The 23,699-nt window shown below is 37.7% G+C and overlaps 2 protein-coding genes and 1 long non-coding RNA gene across 3 annotated transcripts in view; 2 read left to right on the plus strand and 1 right to left on the minus strand.

Moving 5' to 3' along the window:
* Positions 1-16,158, plus strand: part of LOC107568906 (microcephalin-like) — a 57,602-nt gene extending 41,444 nt beyond the window's left edge. Inside the window, exons 5-6 of the mRNA XM_016254903.1 lie at positions 5,092-5,329; positions 15,884-16,158. Of these exons, the coding sequence (XP_016110389.1) occupies positions 5,092-5,329; positions 15,884-15,936 (291 nt within the window). The 3' untranslated portion in view covers positions 15,937-16,158. The remainder of the gene's footprint in view (positions 1-5,091; positions 5,330-15,883) is intronic.
* Positions 16,159-20,966: 4,808 nt separating this feature from the next.
* Positions 20,967-23,699, plus strand: part of agpat5 (1-acylglycerol-3-phosphate O-acyltransferase 5 (lysophosphatidic acid acyltransferase, epsilon)) — a 61,718-nt gene continuing 58,985 nt past the window's right edge. Inside the window, exon 1 of the mRNA XM_016254905.1 lies at positions 20,967-21,743. Within this exon, the coding sequence (XP_016110391.1) occupies positions 21,525-21,743 (219 nt within the window). The 5' untranslated portion in view covers positions 20,967-21,524. The remainder of the gene's footprint in view (positions 21,744-23,699) is intronic.
* Positions 22,576-23,699, minus strand: part of LOC107568910 (uncharacterized) — an 11,837-nt gene continuing 10,713 nt past the window's right edge. The window contains exon 3 of the long non-coding RNA XR_001606829.1: positions 22,576-22,643. This is a non-coding gene — a long non-coding RNA (uncharacterized lncRNA). The remainder of the gene's footprint in view (positions 22,644-23,699) is intronic.

The raw sequence follows: 23,699 nt of genomic DNA on the forward strand, positions 1-23,699 counted from the left end.
TCAAGTAATGCAATTTCAGCAGTGTCCAAGTCACACCATATGACCACATGTCCAGATGTGTGTTTTGCAGTGCTTTTGTCCTTCTCTTCTTCAAAGCTCTGGTCCCCCTGAATGTTTAAAGAGAGATAAAGAGGTTGGTCTTTCTGTTGTCACTCACACTATCATTTCTAGACCATAATTTCCTGCCCTAGATCTCGAGTACAGTGGGATCCAGAAGTCTGACAATTTCGTCATTGAAAACTGGAAAGGAGGTTTTAGGGTTTTTTTTAAATATAAAACGAAGACAGGTAAAACATCCTCCAATTCTGTAGAAATGTTTTAATTGATGTCAGTTTTTCAGGTTAACTTGTTGCTCAGATTATGTTGTTAATATGATTTGTAATAAAACATTTTGTATTAATCGTCGGCATTGCTTTGTAAAAGGTGTTAAAGTAATGACTTATGGTTAGTTGTAAGGTTTTCAAAATTACAGTCAGCCTATATTAAATTTAAATTGAAGTCTGATTCTGCATTAGTATTGGAAATGTAAAAATAGAATACTATTAGGCCAGTTTGTCATAGCATTTCCTCATTTCAGATGATCACAGAATATTGGCCTGAAAAGCTGACATGGAGGAAGGGGAAGGCAGGTGTTGAGGGAGGAAATAATTCCGCTCAGAGGATGTTTTGTCTTTTAACCCCTTGGGTGTCTCCTGCTTGGATATCAAGTTCTTGTCGTCACTTCCATTAACACCTGAGAGAACATTGCTTTATGATGATGATCAAAGCTTCTTTTCGGTCTAGAGTGCGTCACAGTTTTCACTGGAAATGTACCTGAACAATTTTTTTATTCCACTTTTGACAAATCAGTGTATCAAATGTTAAACTTGTATATTATTTAAAGTTGTCATATCATAATGAATTAAATGCTATTCTCTGTTTATTATTTTAAGTTTAAAAGCTTACGTATGGTGTACTTTAACATGTTTCTCAACCCTGTTCTTGGAGGTGCACCAACAGTACACATTTTCAAACATTATCAAAGACATCTCCAGGAACAGGGTTGGGAAACAAATTTCCAAAACTTAAAATGTCCTCCTCAGTCCAAAAAGAGAATTTACTAAAAAAACAAAAAACACGTCTGGTGCTTTTTCATGGCAAGGTAATCCAGAAGAGCTTTGAGTAAAATGTAATTGTTTTTGTTGTTGTTTGTTTTTGTTTTGTTTAGTGTTTTATTAAATACTTCATAGGTCAGTATGATAATGCTTTCATCTATCAGTAACACACTGCCACATTTTTAATTAATTCCATTAAATTTCCCCCCCAAAATCAGAGCAGAAAATGCAAAGGAAGGCCTGTCATCGCTCAGGTGCAGGGGCTGAATCATATCTCCACATTACATTGCGTGGGAGGGCTCCTGTTTGTGTTGTTCATTTAATGTCATAAGGAAGTTGCAGGAGGAAGGAAATTACACAATATCCTTATTTTTCTTAAACGGAGTTTACAGCATGCAAAAGCTCGGTCCCTTTTATTCTGATGAAAGGGTTTGTCATTTACAGTTTTGGGCCGGTTTTTTTTCTTTCTTTCTTTGTATTACACTAGAGACCTACTCACATTTTTAAGAAAATTTTTTTTTTAATTGAAACATTAGATCAGAAACCGTTTTAACCCTTTAAAGCATGAATTATTAGATTAGTTAAACATATTTCCACTGCAGTGGTAGATATTCCAGAAGTAATTTATCCCCCATTTGTTTATTTTTAAAGTGCAACGTTGTATGTTGTTATTAAATAAATCAGCACAGTGGTCCTGTCACAATTGCTGTATAGTTTACATCAGTGTAAGCTCAGTAAAAGGGCACATAATGGTCCCAAAAGTGCCTATTGTGTGCATCCTTCTGAATTATAAAATGCCAAAAAAGGTTAGTGACAGAATAGTTTTTATTTAATTTTATTTTATTTTATAGCTTCAGGAGAAAGTAGAAATTAATAAGTGATGATTGATGATTAGCCTTATGAACCATTGATGAAATGGCCATTGTATCAACACAGATACTGTATCTCTATCAAGATTTTTAGAGACTAACCAATAATCAATTTGTGAAAGTCTAGATGAATCTTCATTGCTCCATGTGTATACTCTATCATTTATATTTGTATTCCTCCATTTATCTATGAGTTTATCGACTGACAGAAGACAATACCTTCTATTTGACAGACAATCACCTGATGCACAGCATACATCTAAAGTTTGTAAAATATTAACACAGTGAACCAAAAAACAATCTAAGGCTGATGATACACGGGGCAACTTTTTTTGAGCAATGTTGCTTAGGCACATTGCTATTGAGAATGGGTAACAAATTTTTATCTGAATAATTTAGATCGGTTGTAGGCCTTGTGTCTCACCTGGTTGCCCGTTGATGGCAACATTTGCCTGAAGTTGCCTGGCAACATTGCTCAAAAAGTTGCCCCATGTATCATCAGCCTGACTATAATCAGTATAGATCAGTATAATCAGTCCCTAAAAAGTGAAAAAATTAGTTTGGTCTGTTTGTGATTTGCGGAACACAATTTAATCTGACTGCACTTTTGTTTTACCAGTTTCATTTTTAGTTAAATTAATTTAAAAGTTTGAAATCAAATGCCTTTTTACCGTGTGTAGACCGTTGTGCAATGAAAATGACCTCATAGCACCATCTAGCTTTCAAGCTGTTTGTAAGTTAAATTAAGTAACATAAACAGACTTAGAACTTAATCTTATTAGATAAAAAGGTGCGGATAAAGCTGTCCTTTAGGAACATTCTGCAGTTGAAAAAAAAAATAAATAAATCAATATATCACAGTTAGGGATATGCCGGTATAAAATTTTCATGTTGCGATTAATTGCTAATGCTTTTATTACGGTATACAGTATTATCACAATATTGAAATAGTTTTTTTAAAAAGTGCTGTCATAATACAGTATAACAGGTTTAATAACTTTTTTCTTATAACAAAAATAACTGAACATTTAAATTCAATAAAGCAATACAGAAAAAATTATAAAGTTAAAATTTTTACACAGATTAAAGTGCAAAAGAACCCTTTACAATAGGACCTCATTAGTTAACCTTAGTTAATGCATTAACTTTCACAATGAGCAATAGCTACATTTGCTACAGAAGTTATTAATTTTTGTTAAAAAAAATACAAGTCTTAGTTCATGTTAGCTCATTAAATAACAGTTGCAACTTTCGATTTTAACAACGTGTTATTAAATATTGGAATACCTAAGATTAATGAATGTTCAGAATAATTTTTCATTGGCAGTTTATGTTAACTAATTAATTAAATAATATTAAGTAATGAAGCCCTAATGTAAAGTGTGACCGAACAATAAAGAATCAAAACACTTTCAAACAATATCTAGGGCATGTTGTAGTCCAGATTAAAATGTTAAAAAAAGTTTGAAAATAAATAGCCTATTAAGTCTCAATATTTAAGTATTTGGCGCTGTGATAAACATCATAGCAAATACACAAATTTGAATGGCTGTTTAAATAATTTAAACAGGATTCAGAAACAGAAAGTAGTGCAGCTGCTTTATTTACAAGGTTTCCGGGGTAACGGCTGCATTTCTGCAGTTTAGTGCCATCAGCTGTCAGAGAGTGAAAGTGCGCTTTCATCCAGAGTGTCTCTCACATGTTCCGCCATGCGCTTCTCGTCCGCGCTTATTTACATCAGAGTGCGCATGTGTCTTTCATGCAGTATACAGCGGTGTTATGCATTTTGAGCAGTTGATGGGAAAAGTATTCTTAAAATGCATCAGAAATTCTGAATAATTTGTAATATATAATTATTCACGGTATTTAGAAGTGCCCACGCTAACAATATCGTGCATATTCATTACCGTAATATATCGCATTACCGAATACCGGCACAAGTCTAATCACAGTAATATTGCAACTTTTAGGCTGATGATACACGGAGCTGAACTTTTTGAGCAATATTGCTGGGCAACTTTGGTTAATGTTGGCATCAACGGGCAACCAGGTGAGACACAGGGAAAATTTGCTGGGTAACTTTTTTTGAGTAATGTTGCTTGGGCACTTTCCCACTGAGAAAGGGTAACAAACTTCTATCTGGATACTTTAGATCGGTCATGTGTCTTGCCCGTTAACAGCAATATTGCCCAAACATTGCTCAAAAAGTTGCCCCGTGTATCATCAGTCATGCCACAAAATGTTTAAAATCATAATATCGTATTGTGGCATAAGTATTGTGATAAAACTACTGCGGGGCCTCTGGTGATTCCCACCCCTAATATTGATGTTACATTTTTCTTGAGATCCTGCATTCCTTCAGTTTTGAACTTTTTACCTCTGCTCCTGTTAACGAACCTTCAACTTAGAGGTCTTCAGTTAGTCAACACTTTTAAACCCCTACTTTTTTCTGAAGTATAAGAGTCAAGAAGATTTTTAGCTGGTCAACAGCTACCGTCTCTTTGAGAGCCCTCACACCCCAAGCCAATGCCAGAGACCTTGCGGCGACAAAAGCCGCCTGTGGCATCACCTGCAACTGCTGCATCTGGTCTAAAAGGTTGTGCTTTTGACACAAATTTCACGATTCGATTAAATTCCCATTCACAAGCTTTCGATTCGATTACCGATTCGATTCTATATCGATTATTTTGGATATATATCAGGGTACAGTACATGCCAAATTTTCTCAAGAAAAAAAAATCTCTCAATTAAAGCTGTAAAATATACATGAGTCAGTTGGTACAACATTACTATAATATTGAAGGTTAATATTAATGAAGTTTTTACAATAATAAAGTTACAGTTACATTAATATTTCTACTTAAATTCTCAAGGTTTCAACTAAAAATCTTCTTTGCTGTACTATTGAAGAGAAAAAATCACCCACATCTTGGATGTACTGAGGTACATGTAAATTAAATGTAAATTAACAGTAAATTTTCATTTTTGCGTGAGCTAACCCTTTAACTTTGAAATGGCCCCATAACATTTATTTGATTGAGACCCCTGATGTATGGACTCTGCTCATGGTACCCATAATATTTAGTAAAAGAACATGAGTTGTTATAAGATTTTCTCTCTTCTTGCAGATATGCCGTCTGCAGCAGCATCTGTCTGCTGGGGAACATCAGCAGGATCTGTTCCAGCATCAGCGGCCCATGTTTGTGTCCCCACACTCCCAGCCCCCCTGCAACAGCCTGACAGAACTCATTCAGCTTTGTGGAGGAACTGTATGCCGGAGTGTGCGACAGGCTGGAATCTTTATTGGACAGTATAATGGCAAAAAAACAGAGGGGAGCTGCAGTCTTTCTGAACAGTGGATTTTAGGTAAGATGGCAAATTGATGATGATAATGAGCAAGAAGGGATGTCGTATATTCATAACGTCCCATAAACAAAATCTGTGTGTGCAACAGCACATTGTGAAGGGCTATTATAAAAATATAGGCTTTGTTCAGAATTAATTATTAGCACGCTGTGCTGTAGTACTGCATTGTATATACTAATATACTGCCTATGTTTTTGTTTTTTTAATAGTATGTAACACAATATTAACTCTATATGGAAGCCAGGGTCTTGGGACAAAAGTGCCTTCAAGGGGGCAAAAATTGCTCCTGCACAATTCTAAATCTATTATGTCTGTCGCGATGAAAATCTGAACATGAATGTCAAGTCAAGTCACCTTTATTTATATTGCGCTTTTTACAATACAGAGTGTGTCAAAGCAGCTTTACAGTAGCAAATAGGAAAAAAATTGTGTGTCAATGCAAAAGGACAATAGTAAAGACTCAATTTTCAGTTAAAGGCAGTTCATCATTGAATTCAGACATTGAATGTCATCGTCCAGCTCAGTTCAGTTTAAATAGTATCTGTGCAATCAAGTCGACGATATTGCTGGAAATTAAGTGTACCCAGCTAAGCAAGCCAGAGGCGACAGCGGCAACGAACCAAAACTCCATCGGTGACAGAATGAAGAAAAAACCTTGGGAGAAACGAGGCTCAGTCAGGGGGCCAATCCTCCTCTGGCCAGATGAAACAAACCAGCAGGTTGTACCTTGCTGCAGCAAAGTTAGATTTTGCAGAGGGCTCATCTGGTTCCTGTGGTCTTGTCCCGATGGCCGTCTAGGAGACAAGGTCTATTTTGTATGTCTTTCTCAAATACCACACCTGATTCAACTCATCACCTCATTAGTGGAGACTGCAAGACCTGAAGTGGGTGTGTCAGATAGAGGGAGACATACAAAATGTGCAGCGCTGGGGACACCATGGAGAGGTTTGAGAACCACTGTTCTAGATTATTACATGCAGAGGTTTTATGAGGTTTTATGTAAGAATCCATCAGTAAGAAATTACTCATCCAGTTTTTTATATCGACTATGCATTCCGTTTTCAAATTGGTATGTTTTGCCGGGCCGCAAAGAAATATAGAGCTGAGTGACATCAGCATAACAGTGAAAGCCAACACCGTGTTTCCTGATGATATCTCCCAAGGGTAACATGTAAAGCGTGAAGAGTAACGGCCCTAGTACTGAGCCTTGAGGTACTCCATACTGCACTTGTGATCGATATGATATCTCGTCTTTCACTGCTACGAACTGATGGCGGTCAGATAAGTACGATTTGAACCATGCTAATGCACTTCCACTAATATCAACAAAGTTTTCTAGTCTATTCAAAAGAATATTGTGGTCGATAGTGTCGAACGCAGCACTAAGATCCAGTAGCACTAATAGAGAGATGCAACCATGATCAGATGATAAGAGCAGGTCATTTGTAACTCTAATGAGAGCAGTCTCAGTACTATGATACGGTGTAAATCCTGACTGTAAATCCTCACAGATACCGTTTTTCCCTAAGAAGGAATATAATTGTGAGGATACTACCTTTTCTAGTATCTTTGACAGAAAAGGGAGATTCGAGATCGGTCTGTAATTAACTAGATCTTTGGGGTCAAGTTGACAATGCCGAATTAATAATAGTCAGAAGAGAATCTATGACTTCTGGAATCACCTCTTTTAGGAGCTTAGATGGAATAGGGTCTAACATGGTTTAGATTTAAGTTTATAAAATTCTTCCTCTCCTATAGTAGAGAATGAGTGGAATTGTTCCTCAGGGGATCTATAGCGCTGATGCGATACTGTAGCTGACGGCTGAATGGTTACAATTTTATCTCTAATAGTATCGATCTTGGAATTAAAGTAGTTCATAAAGTCATTACTGCTGTTCTGTTGGGAAATGTCAATGCATGTTGATGCTAATATTTTTCATTAATTTAGCCACTATATTGAATAAATACCTGGTGTTATGTTTGTTTTCTTCTAAAAGAGATGAAAAGTAATCAGATCTAGCAGTTTTTAATGCTTTTCTGTAGGATAGGGTACTTTCCCACCATGCAGCACGAAATATCTCTAGTTTTGTTTTCCTCCAGCTGCGCTCCATTTTTCGGGCAGCTCTCTTTAGGGCTCGAGTGTGCAAACCGTTTTCCTTAATCTTCCTTAAGCGTAATGAAGCAACTGAGCCTAAAATGCTAGAAAAGAGAGAGTCCAAAGTTTCTGTTACATCATTAAGTTTTTCTGAGCAATTGGATATGCTGAGGAATTGAGCTAAATCAGGAAGATTACTTACAAAGCAGTCTTAAGTGGTAGAAGTGATGGTTCTACCATACTTGTTACAAGGAGTAGAATTTACAGTTTTAGCTATATGGAGTTTACACAAGACTAGATAATGATCTGAGATATCATCGCTTTGCTGCAAAATTTCAACACCGTTAACATCAATTCCATGTGACAGTATTAAATCTAGAGTATGATTTTGACAATGAGTAGGACCTGGAACGGGTTGTCTAACCCATTAGAGATCAGAATGTCTAGAAATGCTGATCCCAATGCATTTTTATCATTATCAACATGGATATTAAAATCACCAACAGTTAAGACTTTATCTGCAGCCAGCACTAACTCTGATAGAAAATCAGCAAATTCTTTAATAAAGTCTATATGGTGCCCTGGTGGCCTGTATACAGTAGCCAGTACAAACATCACAGGGGATTTATCATTAACACTTGTTTCTCTGGATAATGTTAAATGAAGCACCATTACTTCAAACGAGTTATACTTGAAGCCTGCCCTCTGAGAAATACTGAAAATATTGTTATAAATTGAAGCAACACCTCCCCCTTTACCTTTTGGACGCGGCTCATGTTTATAACAGTAATCTTGGGGGGTAGACTCGTTTAAAATAATGTAATCATCTTGTTTTAGCCAGGTTTCTGTCAAACAGAGCACATCTAGGTTATGATCAGTGATATTCAATAAGCCAAGCTTTATCATTTGTTTCTCTTTATTATATAATTTTTTTATTTGTTGAACATCAGTTAAATTGTTACTCTTAAATTGGTTTAGATGTTTTTTGTATTTTCTAGTTCGGTGAACAGACACAGTTCTATAGTGTGATATCTAGGTGAAAGAGTCTATGTGCTGAGAATGAACTGTGACGTGAGGCGGCTAGCATACAGTCAGTTTAGCCAGTCTGTCTGCTTCCTAACCTGGGTCCCAGTTAGTCAAGTGCAAACTCTAAGACTGTGCCATATTTCTAGAGAGAAGAGCAGCAGCACCACCCCAGGAGGGATGAAGACCATCTCTTTTCAACAGGTCAGGTCTGCCCCAAAAACTCGTCCAATTGTCTATGAAACCTATGTTATTCTGCGGGCACCACTTAGACATCCAGCCATTGAGTGACTCCCCGTATGACTCCCCATATATCTAATCACCACGGTAAGCAGGGAGGGGACCAGAGCATATTACAGTGTCTGACATCTTAATTGCAAGTTCACACACCTCTTTAATGTTATTTTTAGTTATCTCCGACTGGCGAAGTCGAACATCATTAGCGCTAACATCAATCTTACTGAATTTACGTTGAGCATTAGCCAGCACTTTTAAATTTGCCAAGATGTCAGGCGCTCTGGCTCCTGGTAAACATTGGACTATGGTGGCTGGTATCTCTATTTTCACGTTCTGTACAATAGAATTGTCAATAACTAGAGCACTTTCATTAGGTTTCTCAGTGGGTGCGTCACTGAGTGGGGAAAATCTTTTTAATGTTTTGATCGGAACGGAAGAGCGGTGTTTTGACCCGTGACTATGCTGCCTCACAGTCACCCAGTCGCCCTGCTGCATGGGCTCTGTAACCGGAACCGAACAATGTACAGGACTCCCTGAGCTGGACGCATCCAAAGCCATATATACAGCCCTCACATTCTTACTATCTTCAATTAAAGTTTGGATGCTTGTCTCTAATTCTGAAATCTTCTCTGTCAGCCTAACTATTTCCCTGCATTTATCACATGTGAATCCCTCATCGCCGACAGAGAGAGCTAAATTGTACATGTGGCAAGCGGTGCAAATAACAATAGCAGGAGAAGAAGCCATTACTCACCGTGATTGATGAATGATTCCAACTTACCACAGTTGTTTGATGAACTCGTGAAAAACGGAGCAAGAGAGAAAAGAAACGGAGCGAGAAAAAAAACAGCAATAGACGCAAATAGAAACGCGAATGACAAGCTAACCAGCCAACGAATGCTAACGTATTATAGTTGTTTAGCATTAGATCAGATATTATAGATAATATCAGAAATATGGTGGGAATTTGTGATGTTACATGACACTGAAGCTTCAAAGCGCGTATCGAGTAAGCAACACAATTTCTCACAAAAGCATTTTCTCAAAGAAATTAATGAATGAAGTGTTAAATTTGAATTTAAATTTTCTCATTGCACAGAAGATTACCCAGAAGTGTAGGCCAGTGATTCCCAACCACGTTCCTGGAGCCCCTCCTGCACATTTTGAATGTCTCCTTTGTCTGACACACCCATTCCAGGTCTTGGAATCACTACTAATGAGCTGATGACCTGAATAACTGTTATGCTTTATCATACCAATGTGAAGTTTTGATTTCTAATGCCTAAAGTGCAATAAACTAATTCATAAATGGTTCTTAGCTTTGTTTTCTTTTTGCAACCAACTGATATGAATTGTTTTTTTCCCCCCAAAAAATGTTTTTGTATTCTGTTAATCAACATTAATAGCTACTCTTAATAATTATTCAGCCACAACATGACTTTCCTTTGTTTCTGAAAGACTGAGCAATGTGGATAAGAGAAGCTATGACCCTTGCCAGAATGAGAACATTTCAAAACGATGTGAGCTAAGGCTAGAATCAGAATATAAGCATGGTGGCATGTGCTTGTACCTCTACATCTGGATCTGGATCGATAAGATTGTAGGGAGCTTCCCTATATTTGTGTGGGAAATGGACATGGGAGTGTAAGTTTGTGGGATTTTGAGCTGTTGTAAGTCTTGCAGTGAGACTTTCCAGAGATTCCATTCCGCTTTCTTCTCTGTTGTGAGGGGGACATCCCAGTCCGACTTCCTGTTAAAAAATTATCGGAATAGCAGTTTTCCTTTGACAAATGGGTGGGAAAAGCTGTTTACAGTCACCAGGACTTTTCTGTATGTGAAAGGGTTGTCACTGAGGTTGACTTGGAATGTGAATGTCGCTCTGAAGATCCCAACTCAAGCCAAGACCTCGCTGAAAAGGGAGTGAATCAGTGTCTAGATTCAAATGTCTCAAGTCTTTAGCATAGATGGCTTGATAGAATGCATGCATCACAGCTGGGTTGTTGAATGCTATTTTGTGGAGTCTTAGGTTAGAGATAGCAAACATATCTTTGGTAGCCTTAAGCAGACTGATTGCGTTGGTTATGGAGGGAAGTGACTTGATTTCATTGTCGAAAGTCTCTTTCAATAAAATGTCTTGTGTCTGCACAGCATTCCACTTCAGGAAGCACATCTGAGGCCATAAATGGCAATGGCTGGGGAGAGGCTGTTGCAGAAGTCTTGGACTTTCATGTGGTATTCTGCCATGCTGCTAAAGCGTATCAGGATTCCTAGTAGACTATTCCTAGAAGAATTTAGATCAGTGCCCGTTAGAAGCACATTGTTCAAAGACTCTCCAAGGAACTGGGCACTGGAGTCAAACACTACACAAATTTGATCAAGCTTGCGTGGATGATACACATCGAAGGAGGGTAAGCACCAGCATTCTCTTCCTGAGCTCACAGGAGAAGCAGGCTTGGCATGACAGTTATCAAAGGTCCTCAACATAAACTCTACGAATGACTCTCTCATCTCGGGTTTCATGTGTAGTGTGCGACAGAGAGAGCTGAAACAACTTGCTCTGTTCTTTGTAAGTCATTGTCTAGGTCAGAGGGGGGCAAAATACGGCCCGCCGAACACTTTCATCTGACCCTCGAGGGAGTTTTTAAAAATTCTACATTTGAGTAACGGTTTTAGTTCAGAATTACTAATTTGATGCAATACAAGCAAACGCCATTTGATGGCAGTATAGTACGCGGTACAGTTAGCGCCTACAGTAGAATTAGAATGCACTCGGTAACTCGGACGTTAATGAGTGAAAATGAGTGTGGCGAAAAAAAGAAAAGGGGACTCAATGTCATGTGTTCAAGGAATAATGGACAACAAAATACTACTTCACCAATATCGGACAGAAGGCGGGATTGTCTAATATGCCAAGAATGTATTGCGGTTTTTAAAGACTACAACCCCAGTCATAATTTTTCAAGTAAGCATTCGAATTATGCCGTCAACCTGTCACCTGCAGAAAAGGCAAACAAGGCTTTAAAACTTGCCACAAACTTAAAAGCCCAGCAAAATACATTTACAAAACAGTGCTCTATTCAAGAATCTGTAACGAAAGCTAGTTATGTAGTGGCACATAAAATTGCAAAGCACAGCAAGCCTTTTTCGGATGGGGAATTTGTGAAAAACTGTATGGTGGAGACTGCTGACGTACTTTGTCCTGGTTCTAAAAGTTAGTTTGAGAAAATTAGCTTATCGCAGAGAACAATTACCAGGCACGGGGAAGTAATTGCAGAGGAGCTGCTCTCCGAACTTAAAAAAAAAAAAAAAGCGGACGGCTTCAGTCTTTTTTCTATCGCACTTGATGAAAGTACTGACACTGACACATCATAGACACTGCTCAACTTTTGATTTTTGTCAGAGGAATAAACGAAAATTTCGAATATAACAGAAGAACTCCTCGGGATGGAATCAATGATGGGAACGACCAGGGGCGTGGATTTGTATGACAGTGTGTCCGTCTGCCTGGAAAAAAATAACCTGCCATGGAGAAAGCTGACAAGCGTCACAACAGATGGATCGCCAAATCTAACCGGTAAAAACACTGGACTGCTAAAAAGGTTACAAGACAAAGTAAAAGACGAAACCTCGAACTCAGAAGAACTGATATTTCTTCACTGCATCATACACCAGGAAGCCTTGTGTAAAAGTGTGTTGAAGCTAGAAAATGTTGTCAAAGTGGTTGTGAAGCTTGTCAACTTTATACGGGCAAGAGCGCTGAACCACCGGCAGTTCATTCAGCTGCTTAACGAAACTGAGGCAGAGCACCATTCAACCTCTTGTACCATTCAAATGTGTGCTGGCTAAGTCTCTGCAATGTGTTTCACCGTGTCTGGGAACTAAAAGGTGAGATAGCAATGTTCATCAGTACGATTGGCAAAACTGATGACTTCCCTGAATTACAAGACACAGACTGGCTGGCCGACCTCGCGTTCCGTGTCGACACACTGAGGCATCTGAACGATCTCAATTTGAGACTTCAGGGAAAGGAAGTTTTTGTGCATGAACTGTACAGCAAAGTGAAAGCGTTCGAGGCCAAACTTGTACTGTTCTCCAGACAGATATCCAGCTGAGATTTCGCTCATTTTCCTACACTGACTGGACTAAGCACACCAATAACACAGTCTCGCATTAAGAGGTACAGCAGCAACTTTGATCAACCTGCATGCAGAATTTTCCCGTCGCTTCACAGACTTTGCAAAAATTGAGACTGAGTTTGAACTTGTCTCATGCCCCCTATCTTTTGACAGTGAGAAAGCACCACCAGACACACAACTCGAACTCATCGACATCCAGTGTGACAGTACTTTAAAGGAGAAGTTTCAGACAGCACCAGTTAACCAGTTTTATACCTCAATGGATGAAAAAAAATTCCCAAACATTAAAAAGCATGCCCAAAGAATGCTTGTTTTATTTGGATCCACACATGTGTGTGAACAAACCTACTCAGTCATGAACTACAACAAATCCCACCGCAGATCAAATTTAACAAACAGCCACTTTTCAGCTATCCTGAGGATCTCTACATTAAAGATCACTCCAGACTTTGACACCCTTGCAAGGAGAGGGGACCAGGTTCATTGTTCACATTAACACACTCATAACCATGACTTGGAAAGACAAAGACTAAGGTTCTCCTTCAGTTTTTATCAGACATAGTTTTATGATGATTGATATGTACATACTAATAGCAGTGCAAATTAGATTGTCTGTTGTAAATTTGACTCAATAATAGATATTAAATAAGAATTTTTGTTGTGTTCTGTCAGATAATATATGTTCCATGCATACCTCCACTGTAAATAAAAGTTATTTTATCAAGGATTTGCAGATCAAATTTAACAAACAGCCACTTTTCAGCTATCCTGAGGATCTCTACATTAAAGATCACTCCAGACTTTGACACCCTTGCAAGGAGAGGGGACCAGGTTCATTGTTCACATTAACACACTCATAACCATGACTTGGAAAGACAAAGACTAAGGTTCTCCTTCAGTTTTTATCAGACATAGTTTTATGATGATTGATATGTACATACTAATAGCAGTGCAAATTAGATTGTCTGTTGTAAATTTGACTCAATAATAGATATTAAATAAGAATTTTTGTTGTGTTCTGTCAGATAATATATGTTCCATGCATACCTCCACTGTAAATAAAAGTTATTTTATCAAGGATTTGGCATGCGGACCTTCACTTGGTTTGCAAAACTTGATGTGGCCCTCTGGTCTAAAAAGTTTGCCCACCTCTGGTCTAGGTGAACGAAACGGGAGGAGTGCTGCTCAGCTGTTAGTGTCATTCATGAACATTTCTTTGAGCTGTTGAGCTTTTGAGATTGAATATGTCAAAGAATTCAGATCTGGCAAGTAAAGAATTAATCAAGAAAAGCAGAGATGTTCAGTGATTTAAGTCTCCTTGGGGTGAATTTTGATGACAGATTTTTTTGAGCAGGACTGTGAACTATTTGTGTCCCCATAGACCTCTGTGCATTTAGAGTTAATGGAAGGGTTTGCACTTTTTTTCTCCCCTTTATACTCTGTGTTGGGTGCTTATAGGATCAGGGATGAAGGGCTGTGACATGTTAGTTGCTACAGTGTTACTCGGTGCCCTGTATAACAACTTCGCAGTCTTTGGACACATAGTCCTTCAAAGAACAGCATCTAAAGCAGATATTATGCTATTTTAAAGATGTATTAAAGATGTAAAGACCATTTGAAGGGATATTTTATTTATTTATTTATTTTGGTGATTAGGGCATTGTCTGTTGATATCAGGCTTACTGTTCAGCAAATCAGTAGAGCTGGTTATTTGTGCAATCTCAGTTTTTTTGACTGAGATGAAGTTTTACATTGGTCCACCTATTTCACTTTACACTTTTCACTAAAGCCTGAGATTTCAGGCTTTACAGGGGCAGTTGGAGATAAGTGGATTGTTAGTCTTGTATAGCCTGACCTTCAGGCTGACAGCAGAAGGTCTGGGAACCTTGGCCATTTTGAATTGCCAAGGAACGCCAAGAGGCCGTTCAATTAAAAACTTTTAACTGAATTCTGCAGTAAGAGCAAGAGCAGTACAGTAGTACAGAACATGATGGTAGTACCATCATGAATCATGTAAGTGCTCTGTTTTATATTAGGGATGTGCAGATCCTTACTTAGGTTGCTACCGATCTAATACAGACCTTTTTTTTGTTGGGTCAGGTATTAGTCAGAATGGACCAATCCAAATCGGATACTAGGGGTTTCTCATGGTTGTTACTTTTGAGATCAAATAATAAATAAAGAAAAAGTAATATTAATAATAAAATTTAAAAATATTAAAGCACCACAGAATATTTAGTGCATTATATTCCAAGTCTTCTGAAGTCATTAAATCATTTTATTTGAGAAACTGATGGTATATTAAATTAATGACCCTCTTCACTACTTGTCTATTTATGTTTAGAGGAATGAATTCCTCACACTCTTCTCATCTATGATAAGTTCTTGTGTTAGTTTGTTTGTTTTTTTTGTTTGTTTTTTGATGTTCAATGACAGATTGTTTCACCACAATTATTTTCAATAAATCAGTCATACATTTAGTTCTATGGGAGCCAACCACTAATAAACCCAAAATATGCAACTGTATTCTGGAAATAATCCCAAGGGGGAAAAAATAAAATTAAATACAATTTTAAAAAATGAAACCGCGTCTACCCAAATCTGTAAATGAATTTGATCTGTAAACAACCCCAAAGTTGCTTATAACAAGCAAACTTGGCAACACAGATGTGCCTTTGTGCCTCCCTATATGGAAAACTATGATAGTTTTGTGCAATAAAAGACAATAAATATTTAGTATTTACACTTTTTGTAGTGCATATTTATTTAGTGCTATCAAAGATGTATTGTTCAGAATATTGGCACTCTTGAAACAAAAATAGAAATTTGTAATTGCAGTTTTTAAAAATGTAGGTTTTCACCAGATGTATCAGTAAGATGTGTATTTGTGTGTGCTTCTCTTTATAATGAAGTGGTGTGTAGATAGTGGGGTATAGATATATTCTCAACTGATGAGGGGGAGGGGGGGCAGTACAGGTCTGATACTCAGGATTACATAATTGAGCATGGAAAGTGTTGAGCCATCCTTATTTTATATAACAATTATGTTTTTATTCTTTTCAGACTGTGTCACACACCTCACACTGCTCCCATATGAAAACTATGTCTTGGAATGAAGAACCCTGGAATGTGATACTCCTGTAGTTGTAAAAATTGGCTTTGACTTTTTTTTTTTTTTAATCTATAGATACTATTATTAAATATCTCTACTGTATTTTGTGTGCTTGGCAACTTAGTGTAGTAGTGATTTGTAATGTTCATGTTATATAGTCAGTTGTCTTTTATGTTACTCTGTGTATTTTTTTCCCCCTTAATTTAATAAAACTGTGATTAAAAAATGAATGCATCCTTCAAGTAAATGTAAAGGTGGTAGAGAGTAAAGAGTAAATGTTCGCATTTAGGCTAGGTCATCCATTTTAGACCTTAGGTTTAACAAAGAGATACAGTAAGAATGCATTTTTGAAAATAAAATTTGTTGGACTTTTATACTCGTCACATTTTCCTTACATTTTTGTCAAACTCTCAAGCAGATCATTCTTTTCAGCTAGATCTTTTATTCGATTGAATTCATTTCTGACAGGTGGTTGACATTTTATAGCAACATACAATATCACAGTACAACCTTATTGAAAACATGATAATCTGCAGTATTTCTTTAAACAGACAGTTATGATGTCCGATTTCTGAATGAATTGTTTTGAACTTGTCCCTTTAATTATTAGAAAGAACACTGGCATTATTAAACAAAGAGAAATGTTGTTATCATAATACTATATAGTTCATAATGTATTTGGAAACTATCTGATAATAGTGAAACTTGTCTGAGCCTGAAAGAATTGAGCTGCTAAAACAAATTGGAAGCCATTGAGTGCACCCAAAAATCATTTGTAAAATCGTTTGTATGTTTTTATGCATGTTCAGTCAACTATAAACAGTTATTGCACATGCACCTGTGGAACAGTCCTTAAGACTTGCAGGTAGGCAGTTAAGATCACAGTTACAATAATACAGAAAAGGGACCTTACTACTGACTATAAACAACACCAGAAAATAGACCGTTTGGATGGCTGCTCATGGAAAACCAAATTAACATCAATTGATATTAATATTGATGTTAATTATTAGTAATATAACATCAGTCACACGGTGTCTGAATTCTTCACTTCATTTAACTTCTTTCTGATAGTGCACTTCACTGCCATGCAGTATATAGGGATTAGTGAATGGGTGAACAAGTGAGCGATTTCGGACATGGTAACGCAACCACAACCTTCAGAAGTGGCATGTGCACTGCCACCCAAAATGAGTGCTGTGTTCCAAATGGGATAAATACACTCCCAAAGGGTATACATTGAAGGGTCGTGCCAAACCAGTGTTCAAAACTGGCCAATTCAAAAGACCCTTTGGAATGAAGAATTTGAAAGGCTACAACTGATGGACACTTCTCTTGCATGATTCTTTGTAGAGGTTTAATTGTGCAAGAAATGTAAGGTAGATATAACAGCTCTCCTGTAGCTCAAACAATAGAGCATGATGCTAGTAACACCAAGGTCATATATTAGATTCCCAAAGAAAATTAAGTACTGAATGCAGTGTATGTTGCTTTGGATAAAAGCATGTACCAAATGCATAAATGCAAATGTATATCCTGGCAACAAGTTTTAATAGATATATATTTTGCTTTATAGGGTAAGTTCAGGTAAAGTTCAGGTGGGCCATTTAAGCGTGATTGCCCAATGGATTTACACTTTCAGAGCATAACAATGGTCTTTAATTAAAGGGACGTTAATTTGATTGTCCTCTGACCAGATGCCTCTGCAGCTATTGTATGGTGAGCTCCTGCAAGTATAGCATACTGTGGGCCGTCCAAAAAACGTTATTCAGATAATTTGATTAAAGATTTGTTCAAGAGCGACCCAACACTACTTTAAATGATAAAATAGTTTTGACTAATGCAATACGACCCTGGTCATTGTGGCTACAAAAATGAGGACCTCCTTATCATGAAAGATATTAGCCCTTTGAGATTCAGATTTTCATTTCAACTTATGCTCACTAAATGTAAACAAATATTATGTGACTACTTGTATTATTTGTTGCTGCGCTTAACATGGATTAAAATTCAAATAATACATTTTTAAAATGTTAGTTTTTCTTGTAAGGTGGTAAACATGGCTTGTCCGAATGTGTGACCTTTTTTTAAGAAAACAGTGTGCAGTCAGGAAATCCAAGTAAGATATGGAAGAAAGGAAAGAGAGCAGAAAGCAGGTGAGGCATGAAGTTGAATCTGAAGTGAAATAAGGAGTGAAATGTAGATGTAAAGCTATACAATTTGGTTACAATCAAAGTTTCTTAAAACAGACAGAAAAGAGTTATATTTATACACACACACATTTTAAATGTTCATCTTATTCAGTTTTTTTGTTTGTTTTTTTGTTTTGTTACCTTATTACAGGGCTGTCCAAACTCGGTCCTGGAGGGCCGGTGTCCTGCAGAGTTTAGCTTCAACCCTAATTAAAAACACCTGAACCAGCTAATCAAGCTCTTACTAGGCATAGAAACTTCCAGTCAGGTGTGTTGAGGCAAGTTGGAGCTAAACTCTGCAGGACACCGGCCCTCCAGGACCGAGTTTGGACAGCCCTGCCTTATCAGCTGTTGCATGTGTTATAGTCACAAATTTAATGTCAAGGCATGTTCTGTCAGTTTTACATTTTACACATGAATTGAGTAAACATGAATTTTACTAAAGGCCTAGGGCTGGACCATATATTTGTGGGGTTTGAAAGACTGGATTAAGCACCAATGCGCACAAGCAAATCCTGTTAATCAGTCAAAATCATATATAAATCAAAACTGAGTATGGAAACCGGTATGAAAGATCAGTAAGTGAAAAACTCTGCTAATGAGAAGACCAGTATTGGAATTCTGCAGATTAATGGGGAAATAAATTGTATTTATTACTCAGAATCCATATTTGGATAGGAAAATTGTTTACTTGGAAAAAGTCAACATAAATATGAAATAATTTGTTAATGCAGAGAACATAATTCAATGTATTTAATCAAACTAATCAAAGCCTTAGTAATAATAAAAGTAGTAATAATCTGAAGTCTTATGAGGTACCGGGTTTTTATTTTATTTTTTTACTGTCTGCATGTAGGTAAAACCAGAGCTGTAGAGAGAGAGAGTTGTGACAACTCCGTTCACTCCAATGGACCAGTTTTTTTTACAGCAATGGCGGATCGTGGAGCCGCTCAATAGTTCCCGGAAGTTAGCGCTCATACTATCAGCGCCATAGAGATGCAGCAGAAGAGACCGCTGTGATGAACTTTTGAAAGGTATGACATTTATAGAACAAAATAGTATATTATCAGCACAGCTAATCAAATTACCCTGTGCATTAAAACAGATGATTATTAGATTATTCCTCACTTAATTAGTAGATTTACGGGATGTTATTCATTCTCTTCATGCAGTTTCATCCATCGTTGTGTAATTTAAAAGTGCTGGTGGGGAGTTATTAAATAGACTGCCACAGAATGCCACAGGACTGCAATGTGATGGAGCATCACTTAACCATTTCTCCTGTGTTTTTCTCCTTCGCTATCTTGCTTTCAGAACAAGAACCACCTGAAGACTCCCTGTAAAGAGACATCACCCTCACAATGAGTCTCTTCACTGGTTTTGGCAAGTCTTTCCCTGCTCTTTGTGAAAAAGTGCCAGTTCCCTAGTATGATTACATCACATTTTGTTGGTGTAATCTATAGATTGCTCCTGCTGACTATATCCAGCCTCTTACGAAGACTTCAGATGACCCAACACCTGTGAAGAGATGACCCAGCCCTTGAGAGGACTTCAGATTAAGCTGACTCTGAATAAACATACAAAACTGCTACATTTTCCTTGCATTGTAATCAACATGATCACATCATGTAACCATTGCTTTAATTTGTTCATTGTTTCTGTATATATTTAACTGTTTCTGAATACATGACGTTACTTAACGGCATGATATGTATAGCCTAATTTTAGAACATTTCTACCATTACTTTGGCACAGTTACACCTGTTAACAGAACTCTTATTCGTAATGTAGAAACATTCATTTTCTGTAGAGCTGCTTTGAAACAATGTGTATATTAAAAAGTGCTATACAAATAAATGTGAATTGAACAAAACTTGATGCATAATTTTTTTTATCCTCTCCAGATCAGTAGGGAAACCATACATTCACATTCTTTTCTGTGAGTGAGCACTCCCATGCAGCACAGCAAACTATAGTGGAGACTGTTCAAGGACAACAGGCTTTATAGTTTATTATAAATGTATAAATCGATTGCTGTAAATAAGTGCATAACAAAAGTCAACATACATAAAATATATGATTAAATGTGTACAAATATTTTAAGTTGTTTTAAATTGGAATATACTACAAATATATTTTTATATATTAATAACTGAGGGGAGCACAAGAATCAAAAACATTGAACAAGGTTAGTTTTCACTTAATAAAATATCTTCATTTATTTGGAACGAATTTTCTAAGACAACAAACTTAACATTTACCATGAGATTAGTAAAACGACAATGAACAGGTATATATTTGTGATTGAACTTGACTAACAAGCAAGTTGTAAGAACACACACACACATAATTATATTTATAGAGAGAGGCTGAAGTAACCTTGGCAGAAGACCACGATGTCGTTTATATAGCAAACACGGACTTTTACCATGGTAACTAAAGCCTAAAATATGTTAACAAGGCAGGTACGGATAGCTGACCACATTAATCCTCAACTATTAGAGGATTTTATCTTTTAAAAACAACACTAATATAACTACATCTCTCTCTCTCTATATATATATACTACGTATACATTATTTTATTGTCTACTAATTACCAAGAATCACAGTTCTGTCTCTCCAACTCAATATATTTCAATCGCCCGCTATGAACTTCCTGGAACTATTTGAGGTCTACGTGAATCACGTGACGATCGAGCGTTTTGGACTTCCGTTGACGCAACTCTTTCTTTCCATGGCTCTGGGCAAAACCTTTCGCCTAAAATTTCGTAACACCGGAACTCGTGCTTCAGCCAATCAAAGTGCACAATACAAGCATGTGACTGATGACAATCCTGAAACATGGAGGCTGTAAGTCGTGTATGACTTTTGCGAGCGAGAAATGTGGCCGGTTGTATTTGTTTGACATTGTGTTTGTTATGGTATAAATGAGGAAGCTGTAAAATTGGTTTTCATGCTTAAATCAACTTAGGTTTTCTGTCACTGGAGTGTCCTATGGAGGGTTTAGTAAGTGAATTACCTCTACTTCTAGTCATTTTTTAAAATCAGAGTATAGTTTACTCAAGGTGTAGCAGCAGTTAGTTACGTCTGTTTCATCTTGAAGTTTCGTGCATTTTGCATTATTAGACAAGGAAGTGCGCTGCATTAACAGGGATGTCATGCTTTAAACCTCGAGGAAATTTCCGGAAGACAAACAGCGTGAAATTTTGCATTAACTTTTCCCCCCTCCTTGACCGAAATTATTCGCACAGTTATTGTGTGATTAATAATTGAAATCGACTGAATTGGACGAAAAGATCGATGCATGTCGGGCAGGGTCACTGGGGACACCGACTTAATTTGAGTTGCAGCTGTATAGGGATCAGATTCGCTCGAGTCATTTGGGTTTTCCAGTCAAAATGCTGCTGTCTCTGGTCGTGCACACGTACTCGTTGCGGTACTGGCTTCCAGCAGCGGTGATGCTGGGCACCGCTCCTGCTTATCTGCTGACCTGGAGCGCCTGGCGGCTGCTGTCCACTGTGCTACCGTCCAGACTCTATCACACTGTGGATGACTGTGTGTATTCAGTGTATCAGAGTATGGTCCTGTTCTTCTTTGAGAACTACACGGGAGTGGAGGTTAGTTTGACTTTAGTGCATTTACCTTTTTTCAGCTTTGTTCTTCACTAACCACATGTCATTTCTGAATGTTTTATCCAACTAAAAACAAAAGTGAAATATGGCCCCCTATATATATGTATGTATATATGGTTTGACTTATTAATGGCAATATATCCTAGACATGTACCAGGGGGCCATATTTCACTTATGTTGTGTGTGTGTGTATGTGTGTGTATGTATATATATATATATTTTGCCGTGCATGTATATGTGTATGTATAAATAAGCAGCATTTCTACTTCGAAGGGAAGAGCCCACCTTTGAAGGGTGTTGGGCATTACTGTCTCGTATAAGTGTTTGGGACACCCTTGGCGAAGGGAATGACTGACCAAATGTTACCTTGACAACGCTGCACGTGCTTACAGCATTTGACACTCCATGAGTTGTTGCAAATAAATTATTTTATTCAAATATTATCTAATTGTGTCTTATTACTATTAAACGTTTTCAAGCTAAACCTGCTTAAACGTGCTTTCACTACCATCTTAAATCTTAAACGTGCTTTCACTACCATCTTAAATCATATTTCTATCACTGATGAAAAATATTTTGTATTACATTAAAATAAAGACAAATTTAATAAGCCTATTTTACTTGCGTTTGTATGTGAAGTCGAAATCACCCACAACTTTGCTTTAAAATGCATCGCAAGATCTAACCGAAGATCACAAATGGAAATCACTTCTGTGACGTGACCATCGAACGTTCCCTTCGCAAACTGACTTCTGGAAGAGCCCTTCGTGAAGGGATTCAGTTGTACACTTTTGTTGGGAACATCCCTACAAATGGCGTCCCCTTCCCGAAGTGTCCTTCAAGGGCGCAAGAAAGCCATTTGGAATTCGCCCATATATATATACACTGAACAAAATTATAAACACAACACTTTTGTTTTTGCCCCCATTTTTCATGAGCTGAACTCAAAGAGCTAAGACTTTTTCTATGTACACAAAAGGTCTATTTCTCTCAAATATTGTTCACAAATCAGTCTAAATCTGTGTTAGTGAGCACTTCTCCTTTGCCGATATAATCCATCCGCCTCACAGGTGTGGCATATCAAGATGCTGATTAGACAGCATGATTATTGCACAGGTGTGCCTTAGGCTGGCCACAATAAAAGGCCACTCTAAAATGTGCAGTTTTATCACAGCACAATGCCACAGATGTCGCAAGTTTTGAGGGAGCGTGCAATTGGCATGCTGACTGCAGGAATGTCCACCAGAGCTGTTGCCCATGAATTTAATGTTAATTTCTCTACCACAAGCCGTCCCCAAAGGCTTTTCAGAGAATTTGGCAGTACATCCAACCGGCCTCACAACCGCAGAACACGTGTAACCACACCAGCCCAGGCCCTCCACATCCAGCATCTTCACCTCCAAGATCGTCTGAGACCAGCCACCCGGACAGCTGCTGCAACAATCGGTTTGCATAACCAAAGAATTTCTGCACAAACTGTCAGAAACCATCTCAGGGAAGCTCATCTGCATGCTCGTCATCCTCATCAGGGTCTCGACCTGACTGCAGTTCGTCGTAACCGACTTGAGTGGGCAAATGCTCGCATTCGATGGCGTCTGGCACTTTGGAGAGGTGTTCTTTTCACGGATGAATCCCGTGAATTTTCACTGTACAGGGCAGATGACAGACAGCGTGTATGGTGTCGTGTGGGTGAGCGGTTTGCTGATGTCAACGTTGTGGATCGAGTGATATATATATATATATATGCATACACACGCGCACACACACTTTGACTTTGAGCACCACGCTGCGAGGCTTAACTGTCGAACAGCACTGTGGGGTAATGGTGGAGCTGACGCTTCATTTCTGACAATCAGAATCAAACATTCCTCAGCCCAATGGTATAAATGGGCAGTATCACTCAAGATCACATATATATATATATATATATATATATATATA

Source organism: Sinocyclocheilus grahami, unplaced genomic scaffold (assembly GCF_001515645.1).
Source record: "Sinocyclocheilus grahami isolate Dianchi unplaced genomic scaffold, SAMN03320097.WGS_v1.1 scaffold1292.1, whole genome shotgun sequence".
Classification (NCBI taxonomy): domain Eukaryota; kingdom Metazoa; phylum Chordata; class Actinopteri; order Cypriniformes; family Cyprinidae; genus Sinocyclocheilus; species Sinocyclocheilus grahami.